This window comes from Lingula anatina, chromosome 4 (genome assembly GCF_051362555.1).
Source record: "Lingula anatina isolate TDL-2025a chromosome 4, LinAna3.0, whole genome shotgun sequence".
NCBI classification, from domain to species: domain Eukaryota; kingdom Metazoa; phylum Brachiopoda; class Lingulata; order Lingulida; family Lingulidae; genus Lingula; species Lingula anatina.
Window position 1 is genome coordinate 29107683 of NC_141770.1, and position 18062 is coordinate 29125744.

Sequence of the window (18062 nt, forward strand, 5' to 3'; positions counted from 1 at the left end):
ACTTTTCTGGAAATTACAATATCCCCCATAATCACCAAGGTATGCTATTTTACAATTTAATGAGCAATATCCCAAAAATGGACTTGATATAGATGTGCTTTCTCTGTACAATTCTGCAATTTAGAATTTAGTTTGCATGGTACCTTAAGACTAAGTGAACAAGGCAACAAAAATGCACAAAATAGTCCATTTTGTTAAATTTGACACAATAATTAATAATCCTTAATTTTTTTTTTCAAGAACAGTTCAAAATGAGTAAATTTCGATTTCTGGTCATCTCTTGAAATTAGAATTTAGACTAGCTGAATCATAGTTCTAAACCTTACCAAATGGCATCGTTAGCCTTCTTAAATACCAAAAGAATACCAAAAGTTTTGGGACCATTCAGTGGGCTCCGAACCCCACATCAAGAGGGGGCCCGGGGGAGGGGGAAAGGATCGGCTTCGCTTCCACGGACCCCCCCTCCCTTCAAATAATCCTTGATCCGCCCCTGAAAATTATGCATGCGCGTGTCAGCCATAAAATCAATGCAGTGTGGCATTAATGAACGACAAAATATAAGCAGAAAAAGACATTATTTAAATTTAAGACAGTGTTATAAATGAGAAGATTTCAAAATACTAACGAACACAGGAGGTATATCCATCTCCTTGGTAGCCATCTTTACAGACACAGTATTGATGATATAGCTTATCGCATTCATCATGGTTTCGGCATTTTTTCTTTATTGTGCCATTCTTTAATTTCACAACGCACTCGGCATTGGTGGCACAAGACACTGAAAATAAATGAAAATATGTCTGTGCTTTCGTTTTTAGGTATCACCACACTCTAAAATTACTTTTGACATCTTTAAGACCCCATTCCCTGGATGTTCACGCTAAATAGCTGTCAGCCGAGTGGGCACGGAGTTAATTACCCCCTTACAGCTTGTAGTAGGCGGGGCGGACATTTAAGCCAGATTATCTGACAGTAATCTAGAGAGACTCCCTACGGGGATAGATCGATCTAAATGTCTGGGAATACGCCCTTAAATACATGTGCGTCATGTGCTAAGGCATTGTATTGTACGGAAAATAAGCTCACGTAATCTTCAGAATTCTGTGTACATTAACACAGGCGCACAGCAGTTTTTAATGACACAAAATTAACTCGATTGAATGTTGAAAATTATAATATTAAATTAACAAAAGTAATCTCTTTTTATATGTATTATTATTATTATTATATGATTTTTAGTGCTTTTACAATTTACATTGCACAACTATTGGGGAACGTGAGTCCGTTGCTGCTATCAAGCATGGCAATAGCCTAAATAATGAAAGCTATCTATACCGACCTCACAAAAATATTCAAGTATGCACTTTTTGACGAACGCAACCTACATGTACCTTTGTTGCAAACGCGACCAGATCTTCCACCTGAGCAGTGACACCGAAAGTTACCATTATCGAGATCCGTGCATGTCCCACCATTCAAGCAAGACTGAGAGTCGCAAGCTGTGATTTCTGGAAAAAAAATCGGACCTTGCCTTGACTGATAAGTGTGCATGATATAAATCCAAGTCACACACAGATGTAACACGCACATCACACTGACTCACCAAATCACCAAATCACTGTCAAAATTAAGATATTTTCACAGGTTTTTGATTTTCAAGTTCCTAATTTTTTTTAGCCATTCTTGTAATAGCAATGTGAACGGGTAAGTTCCACATTTGATGTTACTTACGAAAAGGTAATGTAAGCCTAGGAGGGAAGGAGCGTTTGACCATCAATTATAAACTGCAGGACAAACGATTATAAAATGCTTTAAAATACTTACTAGTACAGGAGGAATATCCATTGCCTTTGAAGCCCTTTTTGCAAACACAATATCGACCACTACTTTGAAAGCAGTCATTATTTTCCTCTGGTTTTTTCTCTATTTTGCCGTTCTGTTTCTCCAGAACACATTCAGCGTTGACCGCACAAGGCACTATAAACAAGAGGCAAGTCATATTATGAAGAATATTCATGAAAATTAGTTCTTTTCATTTTTAATCTTGTTGTTATAAAGTTAATTACTTACGCTTACACTAATTACAATTAATAATAAAAGGAAAATCAAATAGATGAAAAGTTAGAGTGATATTGAGTGTAAATTAAGTTTCATCAAGAGTCAACAAGTGTAGATCCTGTTTTTAGTGTCAGAAAAAGATGGAAAAGGTCAAAGTCAATAACATTTAATGTGATTGGTTAATTTCATAACAGATTTTAATTTTGATCAACTGTTTATCACATGATAACTGAGTTTTGGACATGATTCAAGTATGAGTAATGCAAATAGTATTTTGGATAAGTTTAGTTGAAAACAAGGCTCTTAGACATTGCCTAATAAGGGAATGTTCTATGGTAAAGTCAACATGACAATGGAAAGTTTCTGGAAATCACGCCATAAACAACCAAAAGAACATAATTACACGCGTGATCAGTACGGAGAATTAGAGTATAAATATGGGTAAAATTGTACGAAAAGTGAGTGGTGAATAAATGATTCAAGACTCCAGAACCTCGTCGTCGTACGCGCGTTATAATAAATGGTGGAGGATGCGGGCATCGATCCCGCTACCTCGCGCAGCCAAACGGCACATATGAAGTGTGGCCTTCCTACAGACTCATATATGACTCATTGATTTTTAAAAAAAAATTATTTCAAATATTACCCTAAGTAATTCTGTATAGGGTAGGCCTATAGGCCTATAGATGTGTATAGTCGTATACTGAAGTATCAGAATGGAAAACAGGACATTCCGGTGACTAGAATCCCGCCTTCGGCAAGACAGGCATGTAACATCACTAAACGAAGCATATGAGCTGATGTCAAATAATAATAATAATAATAATAATAATAATAATAAGGTAGCTAAGCTGTCGAAATAACAGACGAAAAGAAGAAAAAATGTTGCATAAATTGGTTACATGATTCTGATGCAATATATAATGCTTTACAGCAAAATCAACATTAAATTTCAATTATGCCCAGCAGGTAACATGGAAAATAAGACTAGAGGATCAGAGTGGCGACATCACAGCCAGATATTGCACTATCAGCGAGACTAACCTCATTCAAGGTTAGATGGTAGCTATGGATGTATCTGTTTTAGTTGTGGAGAAATAGGGATAGTAAATACGCCAAATGCATTTTATGAGGAAAAGTACGTAAAAAAATCAAATCCAAGGCCATATTACGATGCACAATATATATAATTTCCTATTGAATTTCAATAGTATCAATGAGTGTATTTCTGCTAGTTTTGCAGTTATGAAGGTTAGAAATATTTGCAAACTACACTTTATGGTGAAAGTAGGTCAAAGGTAAAATTGAAGGTCACATTAAGGTAGTAACTTTGGGCGTTTCTCTACCAGTTTTTGGAGATTTTAGGGCCGGACATTTGCATAGTACATTTCATGGTGACAGGTAGATCAAAAATCAAATATGAGATCATAATAAGATTGTCAATATACGACTTCCAGTTCAAGTTCAATTGTAGCAATCTAGTTTTGGAATAATTGACTTTTTTCCACAATTTTTTTTAACCGTTGAGCTGTGCCTTTTGAAATAATGCAACTCCTAAATCATATTATAAAACACCAATTTATATCATCAACTGCATTCATTACATTAGAAAACAGCCATAGCGTACCTTTTTCGCAAGTGCTTATTGATCCTTCGGAACATTGGCATTTGGAATCACTGCCATCGAGGTAAACACACGTCGACTTATTACTACAGGACCGATCCTCACATATTTCTGAAATAACAGCACAAAGTAAACTACTCTTACAGATTATTATTGTTTTATCAGTCCTTTTCTTGTCACATTAAGACGTATGTCATGATTTCTGCACATTTGCTGGGGGTATCCCAGCAAACACGTCACGTTCGGATCACGTGGCTAGCACGTTACTACCACATTATATAACGTCATACACTACATAGCAACGTGCTAGCCGTTAAATCCGAACGTGACGTGTTTGCTGTAAATTTGATGCTCTAATGAGGCAAAAGCAGCAAGAAAAACGTTTTTCAAAATCTAAAAATAAATGAAAAAAGTTACCAGAGCAGGACATATATCCATTTCCAAAATAGTTCTTTTCACATAGGCAATAGTGGCCATTTTGTGTATTACATCCAGCATTATGTAAAGGCCTTTTCTTTAAATTGCCAGACTTCTTTTTAACTTCAATGCAATTTGCGTTTGCTGCACACGACACTGAAAAAGAATGTAGAATCTATCTTCGGCGTTGCTCACAGCACAAATACCTTTTTCTGTCAGCGTACTATTTGACTTAATGGCTTAAATTATATCAATGAAGCACTTAAAATGGTACTGACACTCTGACTTTTAAAGGGACGTTTAGCGGGCTTCAGCCTGTAAAATTCCGTCTGCTGTTATGTAGGCATAGGATATTGCTTTACTAAATAAAGCTAGAATAAAAATGTTCGCATGTTCATATCAGAACTATATAACCTTTAAATCGATTGATTTATAATCAATATATGATGTTCTAAATACAATTATAAGCAGTTTCTGGCATGTATTATAAAACAGTTTACCTTTGCTGCACCACATTCCATGTGTATTGTAAAACAATTTACCTTTGTTGCACCACATTCCATGTGTATTTCCGAGACATTTACACTTAAACCCATAATTTGTGTCATTGCGGTTGATACATATGCCGTTATTTAGGCAAGGCTGGGAGTCACACGGAGCTGAAAAGAACATTTTGCAGATAATTTAGATTTTAACCTGGGCTTGACTGAACAACTCCCTCCCTCAACCGCCCCCAGATTACAGACTCATAAGGGACTGTTCTTTTAATTGGTCTGGTATGCTGCTATATACAGATATAGATTGAGTCAAAACTTTCATGTGTCAAAGATAAAACCACGAAGTAATACAAGGCATTAAATAAATGTGGGCAATTGCTGAGTAATTTAAATCTAAAAATTAGAGTTATTCTTGAATAAAATTCTAAACCTTTTCAAACATGCAATTTGACACGTTCTGACTCATTTCACTTCAACACTTCAAACTGAATTGTGTCTGCAGCCTTGTGCACAGTCAAAAATTCACATTTAAAACTAAGAAACATATTGCTCTCTCAGAATACAGAGATATAATCACTGTCTTTAATTTTTTTGTTTCTTGGACAAGAAAATACGTCCCAAAATTCCTCGGAATAATGGCCAATGTCACAGTGGCCCCTATACTTACAGTTTGCGGCAGTGTGGCTGACGAAGACACACACCATTAACGCTACAACGAGGAGCAGATAGAACGCCAATCCCTTCATCACTGATCAGGCTGATTTTAGAATTAATGTTCTGCACTTCTCTTCTAGTATAAAATCAGATTTCATGAAGAGTGTCATAAAATTTCCACATCAACATTTTATCAAATTAGTATATTTTTAAAATTTTGAAATCGAAATTTTTGTCAGCTTTGTTTTTTTAATTGCAAATTACTGTTTGATTAGACCTAGTTCCTTTCTCAAACATGAAATATATTTTAGATAGCTTAATCAATCAATCAATAATTAAAAAGACGCAGAAATGAATGGGAATTAGATAAGTAGCTCAAACATAATGCAAATTGATATGATACGATATAATCGGTTATACAGAATTCACACTGGGAGGAAAATAAATTGAAAAAAAAAACAATGGATAGGATAGGATAGAAAGGTGGAGCAAATGCCTGACAAACAAGAACAATCGCCGATACTAGTTTCAGTAGGTCACCAATTCCATCTCTCTTTCGTATGATTTGGCAAATGCACAACACTGCAACCCAAAATGTACATGTTCTTAAAAATTGTAAATAGCTTGAATTGTTACCGTTCTTCTGGATACACTGTATGTTTACCTATTATCTCATCTTTATGAGTACCGCACATAAACATTTTTCGTCGAGATAAAACCTACCTTAACCTACCTTAACCTCGTTTGTCTACACTGAATTCATATCGGGCAATGTGGCATCTACCAGTTCAAAATTGTTTTATTTAATTCACCTCCAGTATCATGGCGTCTGTCATGATGGTCGTCGTGGCTCGTTACAGAGTACTGTTTATGAGGACGGAGAACGGAATGCAACGAAACGCCGACAACTCCCCCCCCCCACCTCCTCCATTAACCTCCCCCCCCTCTCTCTCTCTCTCTCTCCATAAAATACATAGTATTGTACCTGACATTTTCCATCACTCTCTTTTTCTCTCACCTTTCCTGTATGAGCAACCCACATTGAAAAGTAGGCCTACTAAAACACTATACCACTAATTGAAATTTACCATGATAAATAAATGGAACTATATAACCTTAATTGATCCGAAGTGAGGGTATAGGCAGTTTAGTGTTGATCCCGCCACTTCCATTTGATCTTAACTCCATATATGCTTGCACGCAGCCTGGTTGAAATAACTCGATCCTTCTTCAAATTCGGTCATTAAGAAAACAAGTATACAGCATTGGTCAAAAAAGGTTTCCCCACCTCCAATTACATGGGCTTTTATTTACAAATGATCACTTCACAGTACCTGTGTGTGTGAGTGTGTGTGTGCGTGTGCGTGTGAGGTGTGTGTGTGTGTGTGTGCGTGTGCGTGTGAGGTGGGTGTGGGTGTGTGTGTGTGTGTGTGTGCGTGTGCGTGTGAGGTGGGGGTGGGGGGTCGAATCACGATGATGACAAATCGCTTAAGTGCCAAGATTTAAACATTAGTCTAGATATTGTCAAATTTGCGGACAGGTTTGTTTCTGTTCAAAATGTGGAATTGACTTTTACAGCATGCACTGTCATGTTGAATCCTATGTTGTATAATAATTGTGATATGTATTCTTGATCAAGGCTTGTATGGTGGAACATTGCGCCAAATACACGTGTATACTATTGTCATTTGACAGGTTAAGTAAATAGTAAATACTGTATATGATTCTAAAGACTTCATTCAAAGTCTTATTGTGCTTATTGTACTCTAAGCATAATATCAGGCATACTTCTCGCAAGTTTGCCGAAAAATTTGCTGCAAATTGGCAGCAATTAAATTTTTTTTTCTTGCAAATTTCTACAAACAATCTTCCGCAAACTTTTCATTTTGCTTAGGGTAGCTTTTGAATTTTCAAGTTCTCTTCTTGGTATACTTTCAATTTTAATAACTCACTACAGTTTTTATATCAAGAATATTCTTCAAGGTCAACTGATTTATTTTCGACAAATTCAAGAAGTATATAAAGAGAATATCAATCTGTCAAAAATATAGTTTTAAAGAAATTAAGATTTAGGAACACGTCAAGAAAGTGTTGTAATGCAATGTTGAAAATAATTTATTGTTATCTACCTGTGCATGAACCAAATTGCTCCATTGAATTCAAATGAAATTTATTATCAACGGATATTCAAAACCGTTTTACTTCCAAGTGTATTTCTTGAAGAACTACAGATAAAGCCTGCTGTGATTTAGAATAAGAAATATATATGCCTTCCTTTGCAGAATGTCCGTTATAATCTTTAAGGAGAGCTTATTTAATGGATCCTGTAAAAAAAAGAAACTATGTTTAGTAACCTTAATTTTTTCACTCCACGACTTTTCGGTTTTTCATGATCATAATATCGTATTATTTCCAGCGTAATATCCTTTTATACGAAAGTAAACACAGTGAGTAAAAGGTCATACATTACATTTTCCCTGAAATCCCAACTTTTCCCTTAATCACCAAGGCGAAAAAGGCAAAAAAAAGTCTTTTGTAGCAATGTCTTGCAGATACCTTCCTTTTTATGTATCTTTATTTCAATGTCGTTAACTTTTATTAAAAAGAAAAACACTAAAAGCCCCACTTCAATATATGGCTCTAGGGTTACCATGAAATGAGTGTACATTGCAATATTTAACGTTTAGTTTGTAAATCAGGACGTCTTTTCTTGGGAGGCACAGCCTAATCCTTGACAAATCACAAAAGCATTTTTTTTTTCACCCAAAAAGCGGGAATTTTAAACACCGGTTATTATATATATTGATACATAACAAAATATTTGGTATTTTTGAGAAGCAAGGTTGATATATTATCACAACAGTCAAACCACAAACACAAACCTGAACAAGACATACACACACCTACTCACTTGATTTTTTCAAAGAGAAAAAAATAGAAGAATATAAAACAAAACAAAATCTTGAGAGCTTGTGGAACACTACTGTGGTTGACAGTGCCTGCGTCGGACGTAGGGTGATCTTCATTTGAAGAAAAAAACAAAATACAAGAAATAATTCACGAAATTAAAACGTTTGGTTGCATAAAATCCATAAGATAGGATATTGTTATAATTATAAGTAGAAATAATCATACAGTGAGCGATGATTTGTTTACATAGATGCTAATACCCTTACAAAACTTCCAGCAGGATGTTCTATAAGACTCTATATGGGACTCCACAGGAATCATACATGACTCTACAAAACCGATCTGCCGATCTTCATATAGTATTCCTATGTATGACTTATTTCCTATAGGAACCTATACGATTTGTGGTCAATTTGCTATGGGACCCTATAGGAAATTTCCGTAAGTGCATGCAGTTACGACAATTAGCCTCTTTCTCTTTCACGATAACTCGAAAAGTGGACAAAAAATTATGTGTTATTCATCCAAGCTCGAGGCGAAATACACCAATAAGGACTCAATACCTTCATTCAATACAACTCCGATTTCTACTTAGTATTTACTTGCACGCAATTTTGATTCACCATCACCGAGAAAAAGTGACGTCATACATAAAATAAGACAAATATATGTAATTAAAATTTAACAAAATTACAAGAGCAAAGCTTTTTCATAAAAAACAGGTTTCTAATTTTCTAATTTTATGAAGACGAAAATCAAAAAAATACTTACGAACACAGGAGATATTTCCGTTCCCATGGTAACCATCTTTACAGACGCAGTAGTGGTTGAACACTGTATCGCATTCATCATTTTTATCGGGCATTTTCCTAATTGTGCCGTCCTTTAATTTCATTACACATTCGGCGTTTGTCGCACAATGAACTGAAAATACACTTAAGAAATTAAGCATCGTCTCACATCGAAATTGTATGTGTCATTTTTATAAAGATAATCATGTTATCATTATTATTTATACTTTAACAAACTGCAACTACTTCTTTTGTATAAATAGCCTAAAACTCTTTTAATAAAGTGATCCTTTAGAGGGATAATAACTCTTCGTTTTGGCCAAAAATTGAGTTTTCCTGGATAAACAACAATTTCCCCATACTTACCAATGCTTAATGAATCTATTTTTAGAGGAGGAGTCCCTGGGTTTTTTTTTTTTTTTTTCTAAACAGTTTTTTGTTAAAATCTCTTAAGAGATTATAAGAGAGTATAGTCATCATTGGAGGTCACGTGGTCTGAAGACAAGCTCAGATATCAGAATAATAGCTATAACTGCCGTTTTTGTGGTAAAACAGAATATACTATATTTCTACGAGTTGTTCACAATGTTTTTATTGTGAAATATAGATCTCATACGAAGAGTTATTATCCCTTTAACATTTTTGAACACAAGCAAACTACATGTACCTATGTTGCAGGTAAGGCCGGATCTTCTGCCTGAGCAGTGACACCGGAAGTCACCATTATCGAGATCCGTGCATGTCCCACCATTCAAGCAAGGCTGAGAGTCGCATGCCGTGATTTCTGGAAAGGAAGAAATTAATTAATTTCGAAAATTCAAGCCATCCACGAATTTAGCTACTACACCACGCTGACTCTGTATCTTTTCAAATATTTTCTCACTTTCTGTTAGTGGCCATAAGACACATCATGTCCACGACTTGACAACATTACAATGTATACACCATTTTATTATTATTATTATTATTTTCTTAAAGATTCTCTTTTTAAGCCACATTGAGATGAAAACTGATAAATTTCACCCCTAATGGTGGCTAAAAAAAGGGTGGGAGGGGGGAGAAGCTAACAAAGGAGAAAGCGTTTGATCTGACATTAATTAACGTCAGGACATACGTTGGTAAAATGCTTTAAACTACTTACTAGTACAGGAGGTATATCCATTCCCTTTGAACCCCTTTTTGCAAACACAGTATTGACCACTATTTTGAAAGCAGTCATTATTATCTTCCGACTTTTTCTCTATATTGTTGTTAATTCTGTCCACAACACACTCAGCGTTGGCCGCACAAGACACTGTAATGCGAAAAAAACCACGAAATCTAGTCCAAAAATTTTTTATCTAGTTATTGGCACAGTAGTGTGAGTTGTGTCCTCGTTATAGACTCGAATGTGACGGATTAAATAACCAACGTTTCAGGTAATGATGCATGTTATTCTGTGCAGGCTATACATATAGTCGTGTTGGGAGTATCAAATGGAAAGTCAGAAGATTTCAGTGGCTAGAACCCCGCCTACAATGTAGGTCAAGACAGGCGTATGACATCACTAAATGAAGCATATCAACTAGTGTCAAAAAGAATAATCATAATAAAGAATTCCTGAAAACAGCCCTGTTAACAAATATAATGACTGAAACTTAAAATTCTAAAACAAGGCAACTGCAACTACCATCTTGCAAATTTCGGTTTACATACTCTTAAAAACAGCCATAGCGTACCTTTTTTGCAAGTGCTTACTGATCCTTCAGAACATCGGCATTTGGCATCCCTGCCATCGAGGTAAACACATGTTCTATTATTACTACAGGACCGATCCTCACAAATTTCTGAAAATGAGACTACAAAGTAAACTACTCTTACAGATTTATTCTTGTTTTCTCAGCATTTTTGTAGTCTTATTACGGATAGACTCTTGTTCAAAAAGGTTGTCCCACCTTTAGTCCTATGTGTTTCTGTTTACAAATGATCATATGATAGCTGCTAACCGTTTTATATACCAAATTTCACATGACTTAAGAAAAGCTTAAATGATGGTGGTCGCAACACGCACTCCAAATCATCCCTCAAGAACTGTATATTCAAGCTCAAAGGTTGTTGTTCCCTCCTCAGAACATTGCATTTCTACAACTAACCAATCAACCATCGAAAACTGTCACGATGAAGCCTGTAGTTATCCCTGAAGTCACCTCAAGTAAATAGAGTGAGATATCAGATAAAAATACCACGACCATTGGCTTCAGCTATGCAATCGTCACTGTAATGGAGTGCATTAATTTTTTTTATTTTTGATCTAAGTAAACATGTTAGGGGATGTGTGCAGGGTAACATCGTCTGAGGTGCCGTGTCCCTCCACGTTTGGGGTGAATTCTATGTTTTTTTTTTTTTTTTTTTTTTGAAATAGTTCCTTCCGTCAATGGGGCCATTTACCGTAACATTCTCAGCGGATATTTCACTAAAAAGGTCACTTCAAGGATGATTACAGGCTTCATCATGACAGGGCACTTGCTGGCAGTTCTTGTCTAATGAGTGCATTGTTGCAGAGAAGCAATATGGGCCAACCTTTCTTACCAAAAATCTTTGTCGTCATTTCCGCACATATATTGGGGATAGAGAGAAAATATGATGGACTAATAAGTTTTATGGGCTTATAAGCCATAAGCTGCAAGAGTTTCTTTTTTTTTTTCTAAATTTTTTTAACTTACCAGAGCAGGACATGTACCCGTTTCCAAAGAAGTTCTTTTGACAAAGACAATATTGGTCATTTTTTGCATTGCATCCAGCACTATTTAAGGGCCTCTTCTTTAAATTGCCGCTCATTTTAACTTCGATGCATTCGGCATGTGCTGCACACGGCACTGATAAAGAATACAGAATCTGTATTCGGCGTTGCTCAAAGCCAAAATACCTTACTCTTTTAACGGACTATTTGGCTTAAGCATAGGACTCGCTTAAATTTATATCATGCATATAAAGGCACTTAAATTGTTGGTGTTATTCTCTGTAGAAGGCATATATAGTAGTCTTCAGCCTGTAAAATTCCGTCTGATGCTATGCGGGCATATTGCTTTACTAAATGAGGCATATCAGTTACTAGTAGACTGAAATGGAGATATAATCTTATCAGAATTATTTTAAAATTAAAATTAAAATTAGAATATACCTTGATTTATTATATTTCAGTCAATCTATTTGCTGCATTTTACATACAATTTTTAATGAGATATTTTGGTAATTATTTTAAAAGAAACACGGCCTACCTTTGTTGCACCACTTTCCATATGTATTTCCGCGACATTTACACTCAAAACCATGCGGTATGTCAGCACGATTGACACATACTCCGTTATTAAGGCAAGGCTGGGAGTCGCACGCAGCTGAATAGAATATTTGCAGATAAGGCAGTTTTTAGCTAGGGATTGACATCCCCCCTCACCCCACTCCATCCGTACCCCACCCTACCTCCCCCCCGTCACCCCACTCCACCCCTACCCCACCCTACCTACCCCCCCGTCACCCCACTCCACCCCTACCCCCCCTACCTATCCCCCGTCACCCCACTCCACCCCTACCCCACCCTACCTCCCCCCGTCACCCCACTCCACCCCTACCCCACCCTACCTACCCCCCGTCACCCCACTCCACCCCTACCCCACCCTACCTACCCCCCGTCACCCCACTCCACCCCTACCCCACCCTACCTCCCCCCGTCACCCCACTCCACCCCTACCCCACCCTACCTCCCCCCGTCACCCCACTCCACCCCTACCCCACCCTACCTCCCCCGTCACCCCACTCCACCCCTACCCCCCCTCCCCAACCCCCGTCACACCACTCCACCCCTACCCCCCCTACCTACTCCCCGTCACCCCACTCCACCCCTACCCCACCCTACCTACCCCCCCCGTCACCCCACTCCACCCCTACCCCACCCTATCTGCAGGCAACTGTCACTAGCTGTGCTTTAAACTGCTTTTATTTTAATTGATCGCACATGCTACAAAATATACTGAGTCAAAAAGTTTATGTAGAATAGGCAATACAAAGTATTATAAAGTGAAATATTTCAAACCATTATGATAATTGTTGCGGAATTAAAAAAAAAGAAATACACTTTACCCCATTCCCATTTGCACCATTGGTCTACGTAGATCGATTTAAAACCCCATTCCCAGAGATGAGATCGATCCAACTAGATCGACCTAACTCCCTTGAGGTTCACGCTAATTAGCTGTAAGCCGAGCGGGCGCTAAAGTTAATTACCCCCTAGCAGCTTGTAGTAGGCGGGACGGACATTCAAGCCGGATTATCTGACAGTAATCTAGTGAGACTCCCCACGGGATAGATCGATCTAAAATATATGGGAATGCGCCCTAACTCGCTGCATGCAAACAGCTTAACTGAAGAACACGCCTCCCTTGCTTGTGCAAGGCTGACGCTTGCACGACTTTTGGCCCCGATTTTGTCGTGGCAAGTCGTGCCATTTTGGGGCACGAAGTGGGAGGCTCCCGCACTGTTCCCGACTAGTTCACACATAGTTCACGACGAGCAAACGAATAGTTTGCGAATGCGTTTCCACATTGACACGAACTGGCACGCATCCTCCCGCATCGTCCCGACGAGTACACGATGAGTTCACGAACAGTTTGCGCATAGTTCACTACCTGGCTGGGAAATTTTGTCGTGACCAAAATTTTGAACATTTCAAAATTCTCGTCCCGACATGGCACGCAGTTACGGCGAGATTTCGTATTTCACGCCAGTTTACGACTAGTTTGCGCACTGGCACGACTCGAGTCGTGCCAATGTGTGCCACAGAATCGTGCAAGTGTCAGCCTTGCTTTACAACGTACTCTTAGAGAGCAATCGCAACGAGAAGAGCCCAGGTCAAGCAAGGCTGAGACCTAAATATGGCGGACCTACATGAAAGGAAGACTGCTAATTCTGTAATGGTCTCTCTCATGCCTCCCCACGGTCACCCCTGCAGGGACACAGTAATTAAATCTCGGCTCAATTCAACCGGTCGAGGGACGACGCGTGAGTGAGAGAGGCGGAGAGACCATTACAGGATTAGCGGTCTTCCTTTCATGTAGGTTCGCCATATTTAGGTCTCGGCCTTGCTTGACCTTGGCTCTTCTCGATGTGAATGCTCCCCTATAATCACCAGCTTTTTGTGATTTACTTAACACCAGGGGGAGGTGTTTTAATCTTTAAAACTCACTGCATGCAGCCAGAGTCCCGCGGAGTTGGTTCGATCTACATAGACCAAGGGTGTCTAGGGATATGGAGCCCTAGTCTTTCTTGGACAGGTAAAAAACATCCCAATCACCCCTCGTGAATAATGAACAGTCAATGTAGTCAATGTCACAGTGGCCCCTATACTTACAGTTTGCGGCAGTGTAGCTGACGAAGACACACACCATCAACGCTACAACGAGGAGCAGATAGAACGCCAATCCCTTCATCACTGATCAGGCTGATTTTAGAATTAATGTTCTGCACTTCTCTTCTGAAATAAAACTAGATTTCATGAAGAGCGCAGTGATACAAAATTTCCACATAAACATTTTATCAAATTAGTAATTTTTTTAATTTTTAAATCGAATTTTTGTTAGCTTAGTCTTTTTAATTGCAAATAGTAACTACGTTGATGAATCAGTTAATTTATCAAAATATAGATAATTTTAGCAATCAATGAATAATGGAAAAGAAAATGAAAGAAAGAAATGCATGGAAGAATTAATAAGTACGTCAAAGATAAAGCAAATTGATTTGATATCATCATTTACAGTGGGAGGAAAAAAAACATTGGATAGGATAAAAAGGTCCACAAATGCTTGGCAAACAAGAACAATCGCCGATAATACATTCAGTTTCTGTAGGTCAACAATTCCATCTCTCTTTCGTATGATTTAAAAAATGGACAATAATGCAACCCAAAATGTAGGGCTACATGTAAAGGTTGCCAACGAGCGTGCCTAGTCAGACGCCGTATTTCTCCCATAAAACCTTTCTTCTGTGTTTGCATTATTATCAAATCCCGTAAAACAATAAAAAAGGCGATTTTGATTTAGAAATGAAATTCCTTCAAGGTAGTCTTTATTTAATACGTGCAGATAGTAGAAAAACTGGATGATAACACCGGAAGAAGTGTGGATGTATTCGAAATGAAGTGGTTCAGAAAATCCCAGGAGATACTGTACACAGCACATGGAACTTACGAAAGTGTCAACGTTGAAATTGCCCAGAAAAAAACCGAAGACCATGTAACTTTACACATTAGATGGCAGGGTGCCTCGGAAACTCGACAGAGGAACACCTAGAAAGAACTAAATGGCAAATATTGCTAAATGGACAAATATGACGCCTGGCTTATAACGCATCAAGAACTGAGGAAAATCGACCAAAGTGAAGACCACTAGTTCAAGTCCAACTTAGTGCCCCTGTGGCCTCTTGGCTATAGATAATAGTAGAAGTGTAGACAGTAGTAGAGGACTGTCTGAGTATGAAGGTCTGAATATGGAACGTTACAGCAATCTCACTCTAATTGTTAAATAATAATAATAATAATAATAATATTAATAATAATAGTGCTTGAGCATTGCACTTATCAAAACATTTATTCGTCGAGATAAAACCTACCTTTACCTCGTTTGTCTGCACTGACTTCACATCGGGCAATGTGGGATCTACCAGGTCATATCTGTTTTATTATCACGGTGTCTGTCGTGGCTTGTGAAGGAATACTGTTTATTGAGGACAGAGATCAACACACACACACACACACACCAAACACACACACACACACACACTTACCTCATGGAAACGCGATGGCGATTTGCTTAAATGTTTGATAGATTATCGTACCTGGAGTTTCCGATCTTTACTCCGTCACTCTCTCTCTATCTCTCTCTCTCTCTCTCCGTCTATGTGAAAGTGACCCACATTGAAAAGCTCGATTAAAACGTTCTACCACTCTCTGTGATTTGCCATAATAAATAAATGGTACCGTTTAAAAACAAGCCTTAATTGAAGAAAATGAAGGCATATCCAACTACATGGTAAATATAACTTCTATTCGTCTTCAAAATCTAACAAAGAAACCAAATAATCGATTCTTTAAATTACAGCTTATTTTCACGGCGATATTTCAGTGTCTAACAAAAAATTTTAATCAGCAGCTGTAGTCACAGGTGTTAATAATATCACTACTACCCCTGTATGTATACTGATACAGTAAAGTGACCTGCCCCATCTATACAAGAGGTCACACGATACTGCCTGAGTGGAGATGCACTTTATAAGCTTAGGACCTATTCTACCCCCACCGCCTCAAAAAAAAAGGAAATAACCAAATAAAAATAAGAGCGAGCTCGAGATAAAACCAAGTAACTACTGCTTCCCATAGCTATGCAGACATATGTCATAGCAAATTATCACTGCTTAAAATTCAAGTTCTTGTACTGCTCCATTTAATAAATCTGGATCTGCGGGTGACACATTCACATGCATCAGTACTCATACGGGGACTACAGCTACATAAGTGTAAATAATATTGATATGTTCTCTGATACTGTACGGCAGCGCCTTCACCCACCATTTCCTCTACATAAACCAGACATCAGAGGATGAAAAGGCCAACTGCGCATATTGGTGGTGGCGTCCCAACGACGGATTTATAGTTTTTTAGTCTTTTCTCTCTCTCTCTCTCTCTCTCTCTCTCTCTCTCTCTCAAACACCCATGGGCGCGCACACACACACGCTGAAATTTTCTGAGTTGTAACTCTGATACAACTTTACTGGCTGATTCTTTGTTGAAGGCGGAATCCCCTTTCTCTTTTTTTTTTTTCAGTAACGATAGACGCAATTAAAATACAACCATGCAACGTTAACCTTTGCATTCTGGCGTTCTATATGTTAAAAAAAATTGTTCTTCTCTTCTTTTTTTATTTTGGAAATTTATCTCTGTACCCCCTCATACTCACCCACACAAACACACACACATCACTCCCCCTTTCATTATCCATATACATGTACTCTCTGACCACAGGGTGCAGTAACTGTATGTTACAAAGTCTGCAATAATTTGTATACTATTTCAGAAGCCCCTGATATCATAGGGTAGATCCGCAAGTGACGCATTCAATACCTATCCACGTCACTGGGTAGTTAGACTTGAAAAATAGCTTATGTGAAATTACATATGGAAACTCGCGAACCTCCACCGTAATTTCCTTTTGTAAGTTGTTTAAATAAATGAAGTTTTGCTACCTTTATACATTTTATCATCATTCAAAAATGTTTTTCTATTGTTATTTTTATTTATTTATTTATTTATTTATTTATTTATCTTTTTTGTATCTATAAAATACAGTTAATTCGTGCCGTGAATTAGGCAGGGGCATTAATGCTTGTGAAAATTCCATCTATGACCGGGTAGACGGTAGACTTTTGCCCTAACTGTGACCTGCATTTTACAGTAAAAATATTCAGACTATCTTTAGCGCTTGTTTTGTGTTGTGAATATTTCGTTTACATTCTTGCCCCTCCCCCTCCTCCTTCCACCTTTAGCAAAACCCTGAATGTATTAATTTTAACTTATTGCATAAAGATTCCGGGAATAGAAAGCCTTAATCTACTTGTTCGAGTCGCTATTGTTCAGCAACCTCGTCAGTGGAGGTGCCACTTGGAAGAGTGTGCGCAGGGTAACAACGTCTGGTTTTTGAAGACTGTTTATAGGCACTTGAAAAACGAAATTTTAGAGCTGTAAGATAGAAATACTTTTAAAATATTTCTATGTAACTTGAAATGATAAGTTGTTTGAAGGTTTTAAATAAATGTGTGTGTGGCGTACGTATGTTAAGCCTCTCTTCTTGTCCTCAAATCAAGTTCGGTTCCTTGGTTCTAAACTGTTTGTTTCGTGTGCCGGGTATTGTGGTAGTGCAGACCTGTACAACAACTACTGTACTTCGTTCATGTGTTGGTCAATATGATACTATCATTTGTAAAAGTTAAATCGGGCCCTCATTCATTTTATAGGATGGGCTTAGTTGTGAGGTTCGAGTATTAAAAGCATAACGTAAAGCAAGCATTTAATGATAATTTGGAGAGCTT

At 37.8% G+C, this 18062-nt stretch overlaps 2 protein-coding genes across 2 annotated transcripts; both read right to left on the minus strand.

Annotated features, from left to right (window-relative positions):
* Positions 1–331: 331 nt before the first annotated feature.
* LOC147762733 (cubilin homolog) lies at positions 332–6116 on the minus strand. Its single transcript, XM_087011100.1, has 8 exons — positions 5264–6116; positions 4642–4758; positions 4100–4255; positions 3686–3793; positions 1825–1977; positions 1392–1508; positions 626–778; positions 332–490 (listed from the first exon to the last, which is right to left on the minus strand). Exons 1-8 carry the CDS (start codon positions 5340–5342, stop codon positions 348–350), a joined length of 1026 nt encoding a protein of 341 aa, XP_086867226.1. The 5' UTR covers positions 5343–6116; the 3' UTR covers positions 332–347.
* Positions 6117–6694: 578 nt separating this feature from the next.
* Positions 6695–16630, minus strand: LOC106172508 (protein glp-1). Its single transcript, XM_087011101.1, has 10 exons — positions 15816–16630; positions 14335–14457; positions 12209–12325; positions 11654–11806; positions 10670–10777; positions 10093–10245; positions 9619–9735; positions 8932–9084; positions 8162–8270; positions 6695–7574 (listed from the first exon to the last, which is right to left on the minus strand). The coding sequence occupies exons 2-10, from the start codon at positions 14411–14413 to the stop codon at positions 7565–7567; spliced, it is 999 nt and encodes a 332-aa protein (XP_086867227.1). The 5' UTR covers positions 14414–14457; positions 15816–16630; the 3' UTR covers positions 6695–7564.
* Between the last annotated feature and the right edge of the window lie 1432 nt (positions 16631–18062).

Bases quoted from the DNA above. Each gene is read 5' to 3' on its own strand.
- LOC147762733 (XM_087011100.1), bottom strand. From the start codon at position 5,342: ATGAAGGGATTGGCGTTCTATCTGCTCCTCGTTGTAGCGTTAATGGTG. The intron at 4,256-4,641 runs GTAAATTGTTTT...ATTCTTTTTCAG, and splicing joins TGGAATGTGGTGCAACAAAG to TGTCGTGTGCAGCAAACGCA. The intron at 1,509-1,824 runs GTAAGTATTTTA...TTTTTTTTCCAG, and splicing joins TGGATATTCCTCCTGTACTA to AAATCACAGCTTGCGACTCT.
- LOC106172508 (XM_087011101.1), bottom strand. From the start codon at position 14,413: ATGAAGGGATTGGCGTTCTATCTGCTCCTCGTTGTAGCGTTGATGGTG. The intron at 10,778-11,653 runs GTAAGTTAAAAA...TCTCATTTTCAG, and splicing joins CGGGTACATGTCCTGCTCTG to AAATTTGTGAGGATCGGTCC. The intron at 10,246-10,669 runs GTACGCTATGGC...TTCGCATTACAG, and splicing joins AGTAAGCACTTGCAAAAAAG to TGTCTTGTGCGGCCAACGCT.